Source organism: Aulonocara stuartgranti (assembly GCF_965226115.1).
Source record: "Aulonocara stuartgranti genome assembly, chromosome: 5".
Taxonomy (NCBI): Eukaryota; Metazoa; Chordata; class Actinopteri; order Cichliformes; family Cichlidae; genus Aulonocara; species Aulonocara stuartgranti.
In genome coordinates this window covers 16,641,790-16,662,411 of record NC_138943.1, presented here as the reverse complement: position 1 = coordinate 16,662,411, position 20,622 = coordinate 16,641,790, and the positions used below count along the sequence as shown (strand labels likewise).

Below are 20,622 nucleotides of genomic sequence, written 5' to 3'. Positions count from 1 at the left end.
AGAAGGGGAGATTCATATGATGAATGTTTCCAGCACCTTGTTAAATCTGTGCAATGAAGGCAGTTTCTCAAGGAAAAAGGTGGTCCAGCTTGGAACTAGTGAACTAGTGTACCTACCAAAGTGCCCACTGAACGTAGAAAAATCATAAATGCATAAAACTCCATTTAGTCCACACATACTGTATACAACATAATCATAGAGCCTGAGAGTTACAACGCTTTGTAAATATGGAGGCGCATGAGAAGACAACATCTTTCAAGAGTCCATGGGTGAAGAAGAGAATGCGTGGTCGTGAATCAAGGGGGAGACAACAGAATAAAGGAGGATGGCAAAAGCACACGCTGTAGTTCTTCCCCCATTAGCATGCTTTTTGTCCCGCTCACGTAACATGCAAATGAAAGGAGTTCTTTTGCCATACAAAGTAGAATGTAAAACCCAGTAAAATAAACACCTGAAGAGCATCCACCCTGATACACCACAGCAGTACAGAAGCCATTCATTGACACAAAGCTTTTATTTTGACTCAAATGTGTTTCCCTGCATGCGCGTTTTTAGAAATGTATCTTCCGTAGTGCAACCTTAAAAAAGGTTTCAAAAATACTCAGAAGCAATTGAGAAAACGTGAAAATGTCCACGTTTCCTATCACAGCTTTTCTCAGTTGCTTTAGAATATTTCTCAACACAGTTTCGATGTTCCTCGAAGTGTTGATGCATTTCCCAAAGCAGCTCATGCGTTTAGCAAAACACCACAGTTCTGCTGGATGCATGAGCTTTTTCTAATGTCACTGAATGAGTTATTGCCAGGTTCCTTTGACATTGTGTAAGCATGAGTGGTCAAAATATTTAGCCATTTTCTCAGAATGAAAGCCTTTCTGTGGCTGACTAACTCCTATTGTGTGGTTTCACGTTCAATTATTCTATTAACATCTTATGACAAGTGCAAATAAACTATTTTATTTGTCCTGCCATGATCTCACAAAACTTTTACACTGCACAGAACATTACCATGGAGACCATCAATACCAAGAACATGAACTGTGGTAAGAAAACAGCGCTGCAACACTGAACAGCCTGTTGCTTCTGTCCTTTTGGACACCAGTTCTTACTGGTGTCCAAAAGGACGCCTGATTCTCTCCCTTGCAATGCAGCAAAGCCAGAACCACAATGTGCACCACATCCACCCTCTGCATTCTACACCTACACACATCCTTACATCTCTTCTTCTTCCAAGGCAGAATTGTTGCCTCCAGGAATGTTTATCTGAGAAGGCTGCTACATGTTTATTTGTACTTTGATTTATTTTTTAAGAAGCACAAAGACACAACCAATAACTGTAAACCAATTGTAGAATTTGTATTAAGCTTCTGAAACATTTGCAGATAGCTAGACCCTTTCTCTTGTGTACAAGTAAAAATATTGTGAAAAATTTCACACATTGGTTTGACAGCTTCACCTGCCATTCGAGAAGCGTCTGCTCTATGTCAGACTTTTGCCTCTAGGGGGAAATCACTGCACACAGTATGACGATACTTCAAGCTTCTTAAAACCTTAATGGCTCTAGTGGTAAAGCCTAATACTGTGTGTCATAAACATGGTTATGAAATCTACTTTAATGTCCATATTCTGTAATAACTTTGACTCTCATAGGTATGGTTAAAATAAAATGTGCAGCCACCGTGTCCCACTGTCTTCCTTCAGAGGCTTACTGGAAAATCCCTCTATGAAAGCAAGGCTGAAGCCTCACTCCGGGATTACAGCTTCAGGAAGATTTACTGACACAAACAAGGTGCACACTTCTTCCAATCTGAGAGCCCTCTCTGCATGAAAACATTCATAGAAGAACACTTGATGGTCACTACACTGGAAACCCGGACAAACAATGTCAAGGAATGAGCTTCCAGGGTGGGAATGTCGGTCCTTGCTCCCATGTAGGAATGCTTTAACTACAAGATGAGGATATGCTGACCCGCGTTACAAAGAAACCTGTCTGAAGAGTCCAACAGAGTGGGGAGGAAGAAGGTGGGTTCTCGTGGTGTGGATGGGCCAGGAGAGCCGGACCCAAATGTACAACTCAGGGATGAACATCAGCTCTGCGATGGCACCACAGTCTCCCGGACACAGTGGAACTCCACCACTGTCCTCTCTGCCTCCTAAGAAGACAACCTTTCAGTCCTTGGGATCTCTGTCATCAGGAGTGTTTTCACCGTCTCCGGCTAAAGCCTCCACTCATCAGGCAAACCCTGGCTCCAGCCGACTGAATTCCCCCACTCCATCTATTATGAGCTCCCCAAAACTTTGGCAGAAAGCATCTGTTTCTCGACTCGCAGAGGAATTCTTCTGGATTGGTGGAAGTGTGGTTGCACAGCCTAAATGGAGACTGGGTCAGATAGGTAATATTAAGTCAACTGATCACTAAATAATACTTAAATAATCACAGAAGCTCAGCAGCCTGTTTAGCAGAGGTGCTTGCTGTCTGCACCACACTGAGAGGGAAGAGGGAAAAGTTTTACTGGACATTTTTATTCCGGGTGTTGTAAATTTAAAACATTTGCCGTGACGTGTTGTCGCGAATGGCCTTCAAAACAAGGAGCTCGCACGTATAACAAATTAGGGAAGCAGTGAAGCAGATAATGGGCATATGGACAGTGGACAATCCTTTAGGATTAGCCTGAATGGTGTGCCAGGTTGCGTCACATGCACCTGAGCTTCAGATTACAAACAAAGGTTACTCGCACACAACACATAAACTGGTGACCTGATAATGACTTCATTGTTAGGAGAAAAAAGTGGTTCTGTTAAACGCTTTCCCAGTATACTTACTGTGGGCGCACACACCATTAAAGATTTCATGGAAAGTCACTGAAGGAAAGTCAGAAGAGACACTGTAGAGCACTGTGACGCATCTGACTGTAGGCACAGGCGTTTCTTTTTAGACAATAAGTAGTTTGTGTATTTTCATGGTGTAACTCAGCCTGTAATCTCACGAAGTAATGCTTGATAGTAAACCTCTAATCATCCCTTTGAGCTCATGATACTTCCCAACACAAAATAATGTGGTGTAGGATTTCATAAGTTACAAACATTCTCAGTCAATGACAACAGTAAGGCTCTTTTGACTTGGTGGTGGTGTAAGTATGGCACCAACATGATATTTTTACTCATAACCTCAGCATGCACGGTCCCAACATAGCAAGATTTTATTATTAAACTGAACATTTGATATCTTTGGGCACCCTGTGGTGCTGTCCATAAATTAATCGCAGTGGATTTCTGACAATCTTGACTAAAGAAGCCTTTGATAAATTTGTTTCTTGTGTTGTCCTGTAGTGGAGAGGTGTATGTGCACCATGCAAACTGGCACTCAGTTAACCAAAATGAAGGGGAAGAAGAAAGGACTGGTGCGATTCTTTTACCTGGACGAGCACAAATCCTGCATCCGATGGCGACCCTCCAGAAAACATGACAAGGCCAAAAGTGAGTGACCAGCTTTTGGTGTGGACGATCACTCGGGACTATTCGTATTGCATGAGAATTGAATTCAGCTCAAAGTTCATATTTGTATTTACTGATTATGATGTCTTAAAGAAACCACATTTTAGGCGTGGCCCTTCAGCTGAGGAAAAGCCACAAAAAGCTGTTTTGATGAATATTTGGTTTGGACCATCAGTTATAACTCCTGTTAGTTCGGCAAAGTTTCTTTTGGTTGATGGCAAATTTACCAGAAGAGTTGGATTTCAGCTCTTTAAAAAGCTGACATGTTTTACATCTGATAAACTGTTGTATTGTTGGGCGTTGGGACATTTGTATGTTTGCACATGGTTCAATAAATCATTTTCCTGGCAAGATTTATAATGAAATGGAGGTTTTTGCACAATACTGCATATTATTGTTTATAATTTATTTATTTTCAATGCTGCAGAGACATGAATGACCTCTCTGTTTTTGTTTTTCAGTAACTATTGATTCCATTCATGAGGTGTGTGAGGGGAAAAAGTCAGAGGTCTTCAGGCGTTACGCAGACAACCGTTTCGACCCAAACTGCTGCTTCAGTATTTACTACGGGGACCGTGTGAAGTCCCTGGACCTGGTCTCCACCAACGCAGAGGAGACCCGCACTTGGATCACTGGGCTGAAATACCTCATGGCTGGTATCAGTGATGAAGATAGTTTGGCTCGGAGGCAGCGCACCCGTGATCAATATCCTTTATCCGCCCACACAACTGTTCAACATGGTTTATAGGCACAAATACATCACTTTATATTTGGTAAACTGATTGTTTAGCGTATGGTTCAGCCTTAACTGCAGCTGAACGTGGTTACAGCAGACTTTCTCTGAGGCAGATAAAAATGGAGATGGCACCCTGAGCATCGGAGAAGTTCACCAGCTGCTCCACAAGCTCAATGTGAATTTACCCAAGCAGAAAGTCAGGGCGATGTTTCAGGTAAGACTTAAACTTGACAGACTTAACATGAATGTAACCTCTAATTGACACTTGCCCTCTGCTCCCCTACACTCAAAAAGTGATTCTTTGACCTGAAACATATAAGGTCAAAGGTTAACTTATTCAAACAATGAATCATTAAGGAAAAAATGCCTGGTGAAAACTGAATGTATACCAATCAAGTCAAATTTATTTGCCTAGATGTGATAAAATTTAGCGTTTTACACTGTACTTATATAACAAACTTACATAACAAAAGTTCACATTTAGGGCGTAAATATTTTTTGAGTGCAGACATGTTTCATATAATTTTAAACTACAACATGTTGGTTACTTGAATGATAGCTTTACCTGAGTTTATTTGTCAATGATATGTAGTAACAAGCCTCATCTTTATTGAGCACGAGCATTGCTGCCACTGTCATAGTCGCTGCCTTTGTCTTGTTGGCATGCGTGTATTCTCATTGATAATAACTGATCCTAAGGGAAGGGAAATGTATATATCAGAACAAATTTTCATGGCAAATTATTCAGTAGGTTCAGTAGCTTAAAGTGTTTCTGACATGATGCCCTTCAGAACCAGAAGAAGTCCTCCTACTGCGCCAAACTATTTTTTTTTAACTCACTTAAAATAAAAAGAGATCCAAGTTGAATTTTTACACGTGCAAAGTTAGCACAATAGCTTCCATATTCATAAACTCAGGGTCACTACTTTTTTAATGATATGGACTAATTTTGTTTAATAAATAAAGTGAGAGACTACATAGGTGTGTATGTCTCTCTTCTGGTAATGTCATTGTCTGTTTCCAGTAAGAAGGCAAGTCCCACATTCTGAGAAAAACTCACAGTCACTGTCGAGACATTTAACACCACACCTTTCGTGGTAGTGACAAAGCAAAAGCATCACCAGAGATAGCACGATTCCTCCTCAGAGGACCATGTCAGTAGTTAAATCTGCACAAAACAAGTATACCAATACTTGCAGAGCCAAACCGTGAAACTAAAATGGCTAAAATAAATAAATAGAGCAAGAAAAAATATGACAGCTAGTAAATCTAGTAAAATGTTTCAAACCCAGAAAATATGACAGGACACAAATCCTGCACTCTGGGGCAGCCTAAAGAAACCAGATTGGAAAGTGTATTAACGAATAAAAAAATATGTAAAATCCTTAAGCAGACTCTCCCTGTGATCTTCCCATGCTTCCCATCATCCCATGATTATATACAGAGAAGCATAAAATGCTACAGATGGAGCCAGCAGACAAATATGTGCATTCAGTGTTTTTGTTGGAACGGTGGAAAAGGCTATCACCGGAAGCCCATATGGTTGTCACAGATGGCCTTTGTTGTATCGCAATATTGCTTTAGTTGCAGTAGCTCACTGCCCGTCCTCCCCTCCCCCACCTGTGAATGAGCTCTGTTTTGATGCTGACAGATATATCATTCAGAAGGTACTGAGAGAGAGACAGACATCATAAAATGTTTTCGCCACTATCTGCAGGAAGCAGACACGGACGAGAACCAGGGCTCTCTCGGCTTTGATGAATTTTGTTCATTCTACAAGATGATTTCCACACGCAGAGACCTCTACCTGATTCTGATCTCCTACAGCAATCAGAAAGAAGTCCTGGATCTCCATGACCTTGCACGCTTTCTGGAAAATGAACAGAAGGTAGTCAAAAGTCAAACCAATCACAATCATCTGTTTGATACTATTTATCCCCATTTTTACCTCTCCTTGAAATGTATTTTAAGTGTATCAGATTGACATCAGTGATGGTGTCTAAGAAGAAGCTAAAATGTATTTTAACCAATCACTGCAGTGCAAGAGACAAACGTGAAGTCATGAAATTGAGATATAACAAGCAATAAAGTGCTTTAAAAGATTGAATTAAATTATTGCTAATAGCAGTTTTCAAAAAGCTTTTAACTTTTGGATCCAATAAGATAAAAACAGTTCATTGTGTTCTATTTGTAGATGCGAGGCCTAAACAGAGAGCATCTAGTGGACATAGTGGCCAAGTTTGAGCCGTGTCCTGAGAACCTCCAGCGTATGGTACTGGGTATTGATGGTATGTAGGCCTTGCTCAAAGTGCCTGTGGCCGGTGAAACGTCGTTATTATCACATGTCAGTCAAACCAGATTTAATTTTCAGTCTGCAAATAAAATAGCTGCTCCAACAACTCTCTTCCTTTAGGTTTCACCAACTACATGCGGAGTCCTGCAGGCGATATCTTCAACCCCGAGCACAATCAGGTAAACCAGGACATGACGCAGCCTCTAACCAACTACTTCATTGCCACGTCTCACAACACCTACCTGACAGGAGACCAGCTGCTCTCTCAGTCTAGAGTGGAAATGTATGCCTACGTCCTGCAGGCAGGCTGTCGCTGTGTGGAGGGTAAGAGCCGACACAACAAGAACCTGAGCTGTTATTTCAGTGTGTGATTTTTTATAAGATTACAAATGGTTGTCAGCTCTTTCCCCCTCTCTTAGTGGACTGCTGGGATGGACCAGATGGAGAGCCCATTGTCCATCATGGTTATACCTTGACATCCAAAATTCTCTTCAAAGATGTAATTGAAACAATTGACAAATATGCCTTCACAAAATCACAGTAAGATTTTTTTTTATTCCTGGTGCTGATTACAATTTTGTCGAGCTGGTGCACCTGCGCAGTCATTCAGTTATTGTCACCTCACTGCCAGGTATCCCGTGATCCTGTCCATAGAGAACCACTGCACTGTGCCTCAGCAGAAAAAGATGGCTAAATATCTGAGAGAGGTGCTGCAGGACAAACTGGATCTGAGCAATGTCAGCGTGCATGAATGCAAAAAGCTGCCATCCCCTGAGATCCTGAAAGGAAAGATTTTGGTCAAGGTAGAGTTGTTTTTACCCACACACACAATCACAATCACACACAAGCACACACACGCGCGCGCACAAGCACACACACGCGCGCGCACACACACACGCACGCGCGCACACACACACACCTATATGCTATTCAGACGTCACCTGACTACAGTAGGTAGTCGCTTCCAAGTATCATCTCATTGTAGTTATGACATGCAAAGTGGATGAACCAGCTGACAAAATACCTCACTGAGCTGATAGGAAGTTAACTTTAAACCAAATATTTAATCATCACAACCAAGGAATGCAGACGAGCATCTCTGATCGTGCAACATGTTGAACCTTAAAGCAGATGGGCTACAGCAACAGAAGACCACACCAGGTGCCACTCCCTTTAGACGAGAACAGGAAACTGAAACTAAAGTTCACATGGGTTTGCCAAACGTGGACAATCCTCATTACCTCACCGTCTTGTGTCAACAGTTCAGTCTGGTGTGGTGTTGCTATAGTCTGGGTATATTTTCTTGTCAAATTTTGGGCTTGAGCATCAGAATAAGGACCAAAATCTCAGAGGAATGTTTCTAGCACCATGGAGTTAAGAGTTAAGGCAGCTATGAAGGAAAAAGGAGGGTTAAACCCAGGACCAGCAAGGTGTACCTAATGAAATGGCTGGTGAAATTTGAAATTAAGCAATACTGTTCACGTTTAGCTCAAAAACAATTTACAATGATGTAACTTTTAGCGTCTGTGAGGCCACAGACTCTCATTCACATTACATCTCAGGAATGTGACTCTGCAGATGTTGAGGTGTGTTCATTTCCCTTTGTGAGACACAATGCTGAAAACTGTCTTTTTTCTTTTCTGTAACAAAGTCTGTCAACACAACACGAAGGTGTAAATGTAAACCCTGTCCAGTCTGTTGCAATCACTATCCCTCATGCAGTGATGTGTAACCCACACAGTACTTGTGTAGGTTACAAACTGCACACAGCAAGTAGAAAGAGTGCAGCTTTGTGCTTTCTCTATCATTGTCCTTGGCAGATCCTTGGCAGTTTACAAAATAAATGATTATATGTATATTATTACACACACACACACACAGACACACACACACACACACACACACACACACACACACACACACACACACACACAAGGTGATTGTTAATTTTCTGTTTTTAGGGGAAGAAGCTGCCAGCAAACCTTGATCCTGATGTGGAGGAGGGTGATGTGTCTGATGAAGACACTGGAAATGAGGAAGAAGAGGACGATGATGACGATGATGACGATGATAACCCACAGGCAAATGAAACATTTAAACAGAAAGAAAGAAACAAAGTAAGTAAGAAAGAAGGTAAATATAGTAAGATTGCAATTTGAACTTTTCAGGATGGGAATAGCGTTAACTCTACTAATCAGCCTAAGAAGAAGAGACGATTTGGGAGATCAATCATGAGAAGCTTCAAAAGAAAGGTCAGCTGATATAAAACCAATATCTGACAGCTTTCCGTTTGGGTGACTTTGACTTAAAATATTAGATTTTTTTTTCTTTCAGAGAAAAAAGAGAATACGAGTGAAAAACAAGGCCATGTCTGATGGTGAATCAGACTACAGCAGCAGCAGGGAGAGGACACAAATTGTTTACCATCCTAAGTAAGACCCGTTACTAAACGTCAAAAACAGCTGACAATCTAAATGTTATCATATCTGGGATTACACGTATATGATTCCCTCTGTCTCCGTAGAAAAAGGAAAACAATGAGGCTCTCCCGAGCTCTCTCTGATCTGGTCAAATACACAAAATCTGTCCGTGTGCATGACATAGAAACACAAGGTAAATCCAACTAGAAACCTTTGCCTGCATTTTTGTTTTCACTAAGCACATCCCAACTCATAGAAACTTTTCAGAGTGAGTGTCTCATACATTTTAATTTTCTTTTTGGCAGCATTCATGAGCAGTTGGCAGGTATCATCCCTGGATGAGACAGTAATGAACCAGATCTTACAGCTTAAACCGGGTGAGCTGGTGCGTTTCAACCAGCGCCAGCTTCTAAGAGTCTATCCGTCCAACTACAGAGTGGACTCAAGCAACTTCAACCCACAATCATACTGGAACTCAGGATGCCATATGGGTAACAAAAGTGTCACTAAAACTCAATACTAGCGTTATGTGATACTGTTTGTTGTTAACTTGTTAACTTGTTGTCACGTTGCTGTTTCATCTTAGTTGCTATGAATTATCAAACAGAAGGTCGCATGCTTGAACTGAACCAAGCCAAGTTCTCGAGCAATGGAAACTGTGGATATATTCTGAAGCCCAAGTGCATGTGTAAAGGTACGTGGTGTTCACTCACACTTAGTAGATTTCTGCAGATTACAAAGTGAAGAGCAATGAATCCTGGATCAGCACCTAATAAATACTATTGCTTTTCATAAGGTGCCTTTAACCCAGTGTTGGAGGAGCCCCTGCCAGGACACAGAAAAACTCAGTTAGTGCTGAAGATCATTAGTGGACAGCAACTTCCTAAACCCAAAGACTCCATGTTTGGGGACAGAGGAGAGGTCAGGTCAAAATACAGTAGATATAAAGTCAAAGAGTTCAACAAAAAATACGTTTTTAACACTAAAGTCAAGTTTTTCTTGGACTTTTTTTTAGATAATTGATCCCTTTGTTGAAGTCGAGATCATCGGCCTACCTGTTGACTGCTCCAAGCAGCAGACTAGAGTAGTGCATGATAACGGTACGTGTGAAGCTCCACGTTGCAGTTTAAATCACTCCGAGCCAAGCTGACTTTGTGTTTCTCAGTCTTGGTGACATTCCTTTCTTTCAGGTTTCAACCCAATGTGGGAGGAAACCCTCGTCTTCAACATTCAAATGCCTCAAATCGCCCTGGTGCGATTCCAGGTGTGGGATCACGATCCTATTGGAAGAGACTTCATTGGACAGAGGACTGTAGCTTTTACCAGCATGATGCCAGGTGGAGTACCTGTACACTTGTTTGCTTGGTTCCAGAAGTTATACTTCTGAAAGGATACTCCTTTATTCTGTTAAAATTGTTGCCTTTTGAAAGGTTATTAATTTTTCAGTGTTGCAAAAACTTCATTTTTACAAATAAATTAAAGATTTAGGACAACTTCCCACTTTCTGCAGAGTATCATTAGTGTTTTGTTTTAACTATGAGGCATTTGGGAAATGCATCTTCAGAACATCAAAAATATGAGAAACGTGCTAAAGCGATTGAGCAAAACTTTATGAATTTGATTGTTTATCCTTGCCAGTGTTGCAGATTTGTTTTGAGTCCTTACGTGTTAAAAAAGTGAAAGAATATAAGGACTGAGCTTCCATCAGTGGACTTATATACATATACACACAACGGTGCAAGAAAAGAGCACAACACATTGTCATCATCCAGTCCAGATCACACCCCCCTCAGACCAAAACAATCAGCATAAACCATCAGAGGCAGCAGAGCGGACGGTCTGATCTCACACGCTTCCACAGCAGCTTCTTTCCTAATACAGGAAATACTGTTTTTATACTTGAAATTACCTGACATATTGTCCTTTCCACAAAAAAAATTCTGAAGTAATTTTGTGGACTTGAAAATCTAACTAGAGTAAAATAAAAATAGAGCAAATATCTTGAGTTGGAGCGTTTTTTAATTTGGTGGAAATATTATGAAAACTTGTCTCATGAGACTTTGATGTATTTATTGAGACTGGATGTCTAAAATACTTCAACTGCTTTCAAAATGTTCTGTGCTTTTATTGTAATACCTGTGCTGATTTTCCTATAATATAAATTTCCTCTGACTTATGCTCTCCACAATACAACAATAATTAATAACGACTAAAACTAAGATTGAAACCAGTGAAAACTAAACTGAAGTGAGCAAACAAACCCTGAGACTATTTTAAACTAAACTAAACTGAAAGCAAAAAGTGAAAACAGAAAAAACAAAAACGAATTCATAAACAAAACTAAGATAACTCTGGTCTTGACTTTATCTCCGTGCGCATTTTTTATGTTGGCATTCATTTGTCTCTGACTCTAAGCTCTCCACAAGATGTCCTACATATCCAAACCCAGTGTAAGTGTACAGATGCCAAATAAAAGATTTCAAATCTAAATAATTTTTTTCCTGTTGTTTGTTTGTGTGCTTGTTCGCAGGTTACCGCCATGTCTACCTGGAGGAAATGGCAGAATCATCGATCTTTGTTCATGTCGCTATTATTGACATGGCAGGAAAGGTATGGCATTATAAAATACACTTACAGATCTAAGATCATCTTCACCTGACAACTCTATCTTATGATTTCTGATTTCCTTTGTGTGACAGATCAAACCAGCAAATGCTGTGCAAGCAGCTAGGAAACACATCCAAAAAGCAGCCCAGAAGCATATGAAGAGCCATCAAAGGCAGCCATCTCTAGATTTTTCTGTCCAGTCTTCAGAAGATGGACGTGCTTTGTACTTCCGCAAAGATCTGGACACCATCTCTCAGGACAGCAGGAGTGGGGAAACGTCTCATCTGGTTCAAGGGCCCGCAGCCAAGGCTGCCATCCACAAAGGGGCCCTGAGTGAACCTGTCAGGCGAGCTCACAGAGTTAAAATTCTTGAACCACAAGAGACAAAGAGAGGGATCTTTAGCCGGATGTCTTCCACTGACTCCCAGCACACTGGGGTTGCTCCCTGCGTGATAGCTGAAAGCTTTGACCTTGAGACCTCTTCCCAGACTTCTTCTCCTGACAGTCCTGCTCCAGACAGCCAAAATCCAGTAATTCAAGAGGAGCTGGAAAATGACCCCAGTGAATTACAACAGTCCAACTGTGCTGGGCAGCAGATAGAGTCAGAGCAGCCTGAACCACCTGAGGAATTACCACCAGAATCAAAACCAGGCAATGACATTGCCACAGAGCCTGAGCCACTGCCAGAAGCTCAGAGTCAGACCGACACAGTCCCTCAGCCTCCACTCGTGCCACAGCCAGAAGCCAAACCTTCTCCTCTTGTCCCTCCATCATCCCCTGCAAGGGTTAGACGGACTTTAGAAGCTCCCGTGACCCCCTGGCCATCCACCCCAATAAGGACAAAGGGCCGCTCACGCAGTTGCCCTCGAAAACAGACTACCTCTGCTCAGACACCGATGCTGAACCGAAAGCCTACTTTCCACTGTCAGACGCGCGGAGCTCAAAACTACAGCAGCTACAGCAACCCTGTGAGACGCATACCCAACGGTCTCTGCCTGTTGGACACCACGTCCAGCAGCAGCAGCGACAGCAGCACCGACAGCCTAGACTTTGTGCCCCCGCCCTCATCAACTGGGTCAGAGCAACACGAAGGGACACTGCAGAGAGAGATGAAGGCCCTCTTTGACCAGAAGATGAGGGAGATCCGCTGTAAATCACCGCTTTTTCTAGATGGTGAGTCACATTTGCAAAATAATGAAAAGAAGTTTGATTACAAAAGCTAAGTGGCTTTTTGTTCTTTACTGTTTTTGTGATTTTTAGATTTGTGACAGGAAGAGATCAAGGTCGTCCTGAAAAAAGAAAAGGATCAACAACAAGAAAAAAGAGGAATGATGGTGATGGTGGAGTGATATGTGTCAGATATGTAGCTTTTCTTTCTAGAATGATGGACGACGCAAAGCATTAAAACACTGTTAGATGGTTTTTTTTTATTTCTTTTCTAATCTTGCTGAAATGTTTACAATCATCCCAGTTTTTATGCATGAAGTAGTTTTTAAAAAGAAATTGCTGAAGTCACATGATGCCACTGCCAAGTGTACAAAATACATGATGCAGAGTTGCAAGCAGTAAACCTAGAAAGTAAACATGTGCACAGTTTGTTAGCAAAATGTTGAGTTTACAAGTGTAAACTGAAATTAAAAACGTTTTTTTATACTGAAGTGTTTGATTTTTCATTGAAAGAGTAGCAGTTGTACTGAAAAATCAGTAATTTATATATCTGAAAAAGTTGGACTTTTTTTTACATTTTAGTTCAAATGTAAATAATAAGGTAAATAATAAGGTTTACAGTCTACTGAGTTAATATTTCTGTAAATTCTTTGAACAAAGTTATCAAGTGTTATCAAGCCAAATGGAAAACAATAATTAAATCAAACATAAAAAGCTCTAAAAACTAAACGTTTCATAGTAGTTGAATCTTCCAAAGGCTTCTATGCCTTTTCCTTGTCTTTATCTACATTTTCCTGGGATCTGTTCCCACTGCTGGTCCTCAAGCGCAGACTCAGCTCCTCAGTCAGTACAGAGCAACATGTCTTCTGTGGGATGGACATGCAATCAAGATTAACACCAGTGCAACAAAAACACTTTATTCCACCTATTAGTTTAATGCAAATACAGATGAATGGATGGGTAGGCATCCCAGTCATCTGTATTTTCTAAAATCCATGTAATAAATGACAATGTTGCTTCAAATTGCAACCAATAAAAAAACAATCTTCTAATGGCAGAAGAACTGCCGCAGCCAAAAAAAATCATCAATTAATTTAAAATCTTAAAGAATAAACACACACACACACTGTTTCACTTGAGACATGTAAGTTGCGACAACCTTGCGCGTACCTTGTGCTCTGCTGCACGCCTGCGACTCTTGAAGGTCAGCTCCAGGACAGCCACAATTGTTCCCAGCCCAAGGCCGAGGGAAAGCACCAGAAATATCCCCTTGAGGTTATGCGGCTGCACAGCTGACACCTTGCCCTTGTCTGCTATGCAGCTGCTTGCCCACCACTTGCTTCGCAAGTAACCCAGCTCCCCTGCCTCACTTAGCTGTAGGATTGCCACACTGAGGTTCTTTATGATTGGAGAACCTTTGAGGAAAAAAAATGATAGTTTTGGGTTATGTGCTGAATTTGATTTTACCATCTTTCATCTAAACTTAACTGTTTAATTAGAGTTTAAAAATAAATAACCTCACCAAGAGCAGCAGCAATGCTGTATCCCCTCATGCCAACGACTTCATGCGCCCGGACTAGTTCACAGTAACGCGCTACGGCTAAGTCCAGAGAAACAGACTCTCCAATGAAGGCGTAGTTGCCCTCTTTTGCACGTCGAATGCCTTCATCCATACTCGACACAAAACTCTTTGTCCGCTCCATGTGCTCATAGATTCTGCGGTACACTGGGTTGTTTGAATTCTAAATGAAGAAAAAAGAATAGCTTAGAGAGAAAAGCTCTCTAATTCCAGCTGAACTAGACACTTTAGGGCTGCAGTACTCACCTTAAAGAAAGCAAGTGTGGAAGAGCCAGCCAGGCAGCCATATTCAATCACATCCTGATTGGCCAAGTCCTCAAACCCTTTCACCATCAGGTTAGAGGACTCTGGGGTCTTAGTGGAGCTGAGGTTGGAGAAATAGCAAGCCAAGAGGACAACGCTAAATAACCACCAACTGCTGCAGATGACACGCCCCGAAAGGGCTTTGGGATGAGGGCCGGCACCTGAAACACAAAAAAGGCTCAACAAATGCCACAAAAGGGAGAGATGTTCACTTGTTTGTTGTTCAGATGCTTATCGGATTAGGTGGTGTCTGGATTTGCCATTAACCTTGAAGAGTCAGAGCTCCAGCTGTGTACCAAAGGCTGTGGAGGAGACCGAACGTGTTTTTCTCACTCTGAGGCTGACTCCACTCAGAAGGGCTGAGTCTGCAATTTGGATCAAAGGTGTTAATTGTTAATGAGACAGCACTCAGAGTAACCCACTGCCCGAAGGAATACAGATATAACCTCAAAACCCTCAAGAACTTAAATCAATCATTATTAAATGAATCATAATAATCACTTTAAAGAACTGCTTTCATGACCAACCTGGCAACTATGAAGATGCAAGCAGCCGTCCCCAGATAGGCAATGAGTATGCCAACCCAGGTCTGTGCTGAGAAAGGGGAAAGGAAATCAAAGAAGCCTGCATCCTCTGAAATGTCCTTCCTCAGCAGAATACTGATTCCCGTCTGCATGAATGGTTTGGTCATTCCCACAGCTTTCTCCCGAGCTGCAGTGAGAGTCAGTGGAGCAATAGCGAGGTCTGCTTCCTGTAGGATAAAAATATATTTGGCTAGTTTGGATATATAATGTGGATACTTTATTGGAACTTCTTAACATAGTTAGGTTTAAAGTCATGTTGATTTTTTTTTCAAAAACACCACATATTCACTTCTTCTTTTGAGAGTGCTTTGCTGCTCACCCCTCTCACCACCTCTCCAACCATCCCGTTCCAGTTCCCGCTCTCTTCCTGTCTACCATACGCGCCATCTTTCACCAGCTGCACTTTGTACTTGAAGCCCACTTTCTTGGCTACTTCAGAGAGCAGGTCCACGCAAAAGCCTTCCAGCTGAGCACCTTTGGACATCACATACGGCTCTTGCTGAAAGAATCGATGTGAAAGTCAGTGGGATTTATTTCACACTTAATTTTGTATTCACAAAAATATGCAAAGCCAGATTAGGTACCTTTATTGTTGTGATTCTGAGCTCTGACTGCACTGTTGTTGAGAGACAAAAATAATTAGATCAGCGATTCCATGAATTTTAAAAACCACAGCACACCTACATAACAGCTGTTTTCTGATTTTTATGGGACATTATTTGGAGTGTCATGTATTTTATTTACTGTCAAATATTTTTTAAATCTACTCAAAAAATCTGCACATTTTTAGCACACGCATCCCCAGGTCTCTGTTTATGTTTGAAAATGTCCTATAATATGTGTACCAATCAGGAATAACACTGATTATCACTGCATGCTGGCACCTGTTGGTAGGTGGGATATATTAGGGAGCAATTGAATATTTTGTTCTCAAAGTTTATGTGTTAGAAGCAGGAAAAATGGCCACAAGGATTTGAGTTAGTCTGACGGGGGCAAATTTGGATGGTAGACAACTGAGTCAGAGCATCATCAGAACTGCAGGTCTTGTGGGTTGTTCCCGGTCTGTAGTTGTCAATATCTGTCAAAAGTGGTCCAAAGAAGAAACAGTGATGAACCAGCAGCATCATAGGCTCATTGGTTGACCCATGTGGTCTGATACAACAGACAAGCTACTATCGCTGAAATTGCTGAAAAATGTTAATGCTGCTCCTGATAGAAAGGTGTCAGAATACACAGTCCATTACACTTGGTTGGGTACGGGACTGCATAGCTGCAGACCAGTCAAGGTTTCCTTGCTGATCCCTGTCCACTGGCAAAACCATGAACAATGGGCATGTGAGCATCTGAACTGGACCACAGAGTGATGGAAGAAGGTGGCCTAGTCTGACAAATCATGTTTTCTCTTAATCACAAAGCTGGCCGGCTGCATGTGCATCACTAGAAGGAAGCAGGGTAATGGTTTGGGCAATGATCTGCTGGGAAACCTTGGGTTCCACCATCCATGTGGATGTTTAACACCTATCACCAACCTAAGTATTGTTGCAGATCATGTACACCCTTTCATGGAAACAGTACTCCCTGATGGCTGTGGTCTGTTTCAGCAGGATAATGTGGCCTGCCACAACAACAAAAAAATGAGTTAATTTAAACCAAGAGTGGTTTAAATTCCTGCAGATGCACTTGACAAACAAGTCTGATCCACGGAGGCCCCATCTCACAACTTACAGGACTTATAGGCTCTGTTGCTAAAATCTTGGTGCCATATACCACAGCAAACCTTCAGGGGCCTAGTGGAGTCCATGCCTTGACAGATAAAGGCTGTTTTGGCAGCAGAAGAGGGACCAACATAATATTATGCAGGTAGTAACAATGTGTATATTGTATTTGTGTAAATGTTTCTCTCTCTTTGTGTGTTACCTTTGCAACAGGCTAACAACCTGTCCTGGGTGTAGCCAAACCTTTGTCCATGTGATGTTTTGCCATAATGCACAAAACCAAACACAGTAGATCTGCACCTGGTTTACTGTTTTTGGTCAACACCTCATATCAACTGTGAAACATGGTGGTGGAAGTTGATGATTTGGGATTGTTTTGCAGCCACAGGCCCTGGGCACCTCCCACTCACTGAGTGGACCACAAAATCTTCTCTATATCAAAGTATTCTAGAGACAAATGTGAGGCCATCTGCCTAACTTTGGCTGGATTTACTTCATTTTAAAACCTGCAATAGAGTACAGTAGATATTTTTTGTGTGTCCTGAAAATGCCCTGATATAAAAAACCATACAATTGACACAGAGTTTACTTTCTTTTATGTCTGTAAGCTGTACTAACAAATATTCACATTTTTACATGTTTATAAAAGCTCAAAGATTAGAAAGACACAATGGGAAGAATAAGTTAAAAACAAGTCCTTGTATGCTTTTACCATCACAGATGTTTTCATAGTTGGAGTCCAAACTAAATTTAGAAGAATCAAAAACTCCTTTGTGCAGCTTTTCATCTTCAGACTTTAACACACAGAGACATCCCTGAGGTGAAATTTGGGGTCCATCTACTGACTTTTTGAGCTCAAGTGGTTTCCGGTATCCTGGAGATCTGGCGGCTCTGCTCGCCTACTTGAAAAGTGTCCACAATCTATTTAGAGCAGTGTGTTATTCCAAAGAATTACAATGCTATGGCGCTGTGAGATGGGAGGGCAGTCAAAGAGCATCAAAAGCCTCAATTCAGGCCAAGGCCTAGGGGATCCGTCACCACAGGGTGACCCTGACAACCATCAGATCCTCCGTTTCAAGAGATGACACCAACACAAGCTCTTAAAGCCCCTGTCAGTTTTTGGCCACTCTTACAGACAGGGTCATTGTTTGCTCCATGGACTTGATTTATTATCGTTTTTTGTGTCCGCTGGCTAGCTTTCTTGGACAGGATGTAGTGCAACACTTTGATATTCAGCAAGGCTGACAGTTTATGTATTTGTTTGCTGTCAACCATGATCATTTTCTACCAATTACTGGGGAGGAAACATGAGGAATTTGGCAAAGAAAGAAAGCAAGCTGCCACCACTCTGGATTACAAATGCAGTGACCGGGTCAAACTGTAACGTATCAGTCTGTAGAAGCAAACTTAACAAACACAATGTTGTTGTTGAGGGATGGATGGATGGATGGATGGATGGATGGAGAGATGGAGGACCGGACATCCATCCATCTCTCCATCCATCCATCCATCAACAACATTGTTGGATGGATGGATGGATGGATGGATGGATGGATGGATGGATGGATGGATAGATGGATGGATAGATGGATTGATGTCCATCCATCCATCCATCCATCCATCCTTATCTTTTATGCATAGATGTGATCTAAATAAATAAACAGTCTCTTACTTGCAGTACATGTGCCCCTGTCCAGGAGAAATCCAAAGGACAGCAAAAACAATCCAAGCAGCATCATGAGAGTCATAATCTAGACTTGCAACCTACAAATTATTAGGAGAGTAGTAGTAGTTTAAGGAGCATGCATAGAAGAGATGCATCAACTTTATAACACAAAAGCAAAAAACAAAGCAATCAAAGCAATAAAAAAGCTTAAAAACTAACCTGAAAAGAGTCCAGGATTTGACAGCACGTCAGCTTCGAACTGACCCTGACAGTAGCCAGCGCTCGACTGTGATTCACTGTGAACTGGTGTTTTTCAGATTGCAGTGAAACAAGAGATAGCCAACCAAGACTTTGTGGGTGGAGAATGTGGAGTAATTATTTTAAGGGGGTGGAGACAAGCAGCATAATGTTCAAACATATAGCTTCCAGTGTGAATTAAAATGTGATTCATTCTAATGATGACTAAACAGATTATGCAAATAAACATAATCCGATTCACAGGAGGTTGCATTATAGTTAAGCTGAGCCCCCATAAGTTGCATGATACTTAAATTGCATGCTGGGCATTTGAAGCAAGATTTCTCTCATCGTAAAAGTAATTGTAGAAAGAGCGAAAGCTAGGGCATATTTGACTGGTTATTGGAGATGCTGATGTTACATATGCACAAAACACAAAACACTCAGTGGGGAAAGAGTCAAAATATGACTTTTTGCAGTGTTACACTCTCTGGTGAAATGAGACCATGTCGATCAAAGGGTTGCAGTACACAGAAAGAAGATAAAATAACGTTCTCTCTCAGAGAACATAAACAAGGCTTTATTGGACAGTGTTCACTGCCCTTGGAGAGACATCTGAAGCTCTGTGAAGTGTCAAATTGCTAAGAAAGCCTTTGAAATAGTGCAAATGAAACAGTGCTAAAGGTAATATGGAGTGAGAGACTGTTTTTTCCTTGCAGCTCTAAAACCAGTGTTTGACCTGTTCCCCCTCTTCAGGTTTGTATTTCTGATTGACTGCAAGTTTCTTACAGTATGGTTTAATTATTAATGGAAAACCAAGAAGTTAAAGTTTTATTTACACCCAAATGAATCTGAATTCTGAAAATGTACACAGTCTTAAAACATTTATTAAAATATGAACTAAGAGGCTTCCTAGCAGCCGAACTGCAATTATTTTTTTCAGTTTTGCAGTAGGAACTGGTTACTTAATAAATACACATGATGTTAAAAATAAATAAATAAATAAAGGAATGATGCTAAACTGTCTATATGAATTTGTTCTTCTATTGAATCAGTATGTATGTGTGTTTTCAGTGGGTGTCTTGTAGCTTCAAAATGTAGAACAGACCTAAAGAAGTGAGTAAGCCAGTGATTATATAATCAATCTATCTCATCTTTCATCTTATGCAGAAAGAGTAATAAATTAAAGTAATAAAGTAAATAAATCATTGCTGATTTAAGCAGGACTGAAATATGATTGAACTACCTTTTCCTAAAAACCTGTCCCACTAAACCATCTACAGGTCACTCTTCTGTTGCAGGGCTAATGTTGTAACATTGTAGAATGTGGCACAGTGGAATCATTATGAGGATCTTCTGCCAGCTATTGGCTTAGGACTATTCTTCTTCTTTTGCATGTTTTTATTTATTTATTTGATGTGTGGACTTTAGCCACATCCACGTGGGAGGTTCCCCTCTTGTCTAGCTGCCAGCTATTTGAAGTTGAATACTGTTAGTGTGGGTTTGGAGCCCTTTTCGATGAGGACAGAAAGGGGGAAACTGGTGTGGAGAGGCAGGAAACAAAGGTGCTGGAGATCACATGAGGAGCTGGTTGAATTAGTTGTATGGGAAAAAGCACACCTTTATTGCAAATGGTTTTACCCTGGACTGGCCGGTTCTTTTTTAGTGGAAGGAAGATCCATTTTTAAGGGAATATGTGGAGTTTTTAAGAAAAAACTGGACTGGGAACTGATGCTAGCAACTTATGTATTATGAGAGTCAAAGGAGGAAAAGCCTACTGCACAATTAGTAGGTGACCAACCTGATGGAAGCACTAAGACCAA

The 20,622-nt window shown here is 41.2% G+C and overlaps 2 protein-coding genes across 2 annotated transcripts; one reads left to right on the top strand and one right to left on the bottom strand.

The window, feature by feature from the left end:
- The first annotated feature begins 1,727 nt into the window (after positions 1 to 1,727).
- On the top strand, positions 1,728 to 13,206 carry plch2b (phospholipase C, eta 2b). The gene is made up of 21 exons (XM_082533881.1): positions 1,728 to 2,390; positions 3,328 to 3,474; positions 3,954 to 4,197; positions 4,313 to 4,442; positions 5,946 to 6,116; positions 6,423 to 6,516; positions 6,642 to 6,845; positions 6,941 to 7,061; positions 7,153 to 7,324; positions 8,483 to 8,602; positions 8,690 to 8,773; positions 8,856 to 8,953; positions 9,046 to 9,134; positions 9,247 to 9,432; positions 9,528 to 9,635; positions 9,738 to 9,862; positions 9,957 to 10,041; positions 10,132 to 10,278; positions 11,472 to 11,551; positions 11,641 to 12,721; positions 12,809 to 13,206. Exons 1-21 carry the CDS (start codon positions 2,039 to 2,041, stop codon positions 12,814 to 12,816), a joined length of 3,846 nt encoding a protein of 1,281 aa, XP_082390007.1. The 5' UTR covers positions 1,728 to 2,038; the 3' UTR covers positions 12,817 to 13,206.
- Positions 12,829 to 18,888, bottom strand: grik6 (glutamate receptor, ionotropic, kainate 6). Its single transcript, XM_082533882.1, has 10 exons — positions 18,782 to 18,888; positions 18,569 to 18,660; positions 15,766 to 15,797; positions 15,501 to 15,680; positions 15,125 to 15,348; positions 14,865 to 14,962; positions 14,541 to 14,758; positions 14,238 to 14,457; positions 13,886 to 14,130; positions 12,829 to 13,581 (listed from the first exon to the last, which is right to left on the bottom strand). Exons 2-10 carry the CDS (start codon positions 18,642 to 18,644, stop codon positions 13,477 to 13,479), a joined length of 1,398 nt encoding a protein of 465 aa, XP_082390008.1. The 5' UTR covers positions 18,645 to 18,660; positions 18,782 to 18,888; the 3' UTR covers positions 12,829 to 13,476.
- Positions 18,889 to 20,622: the final 1,734 nt, after the last annotated feature.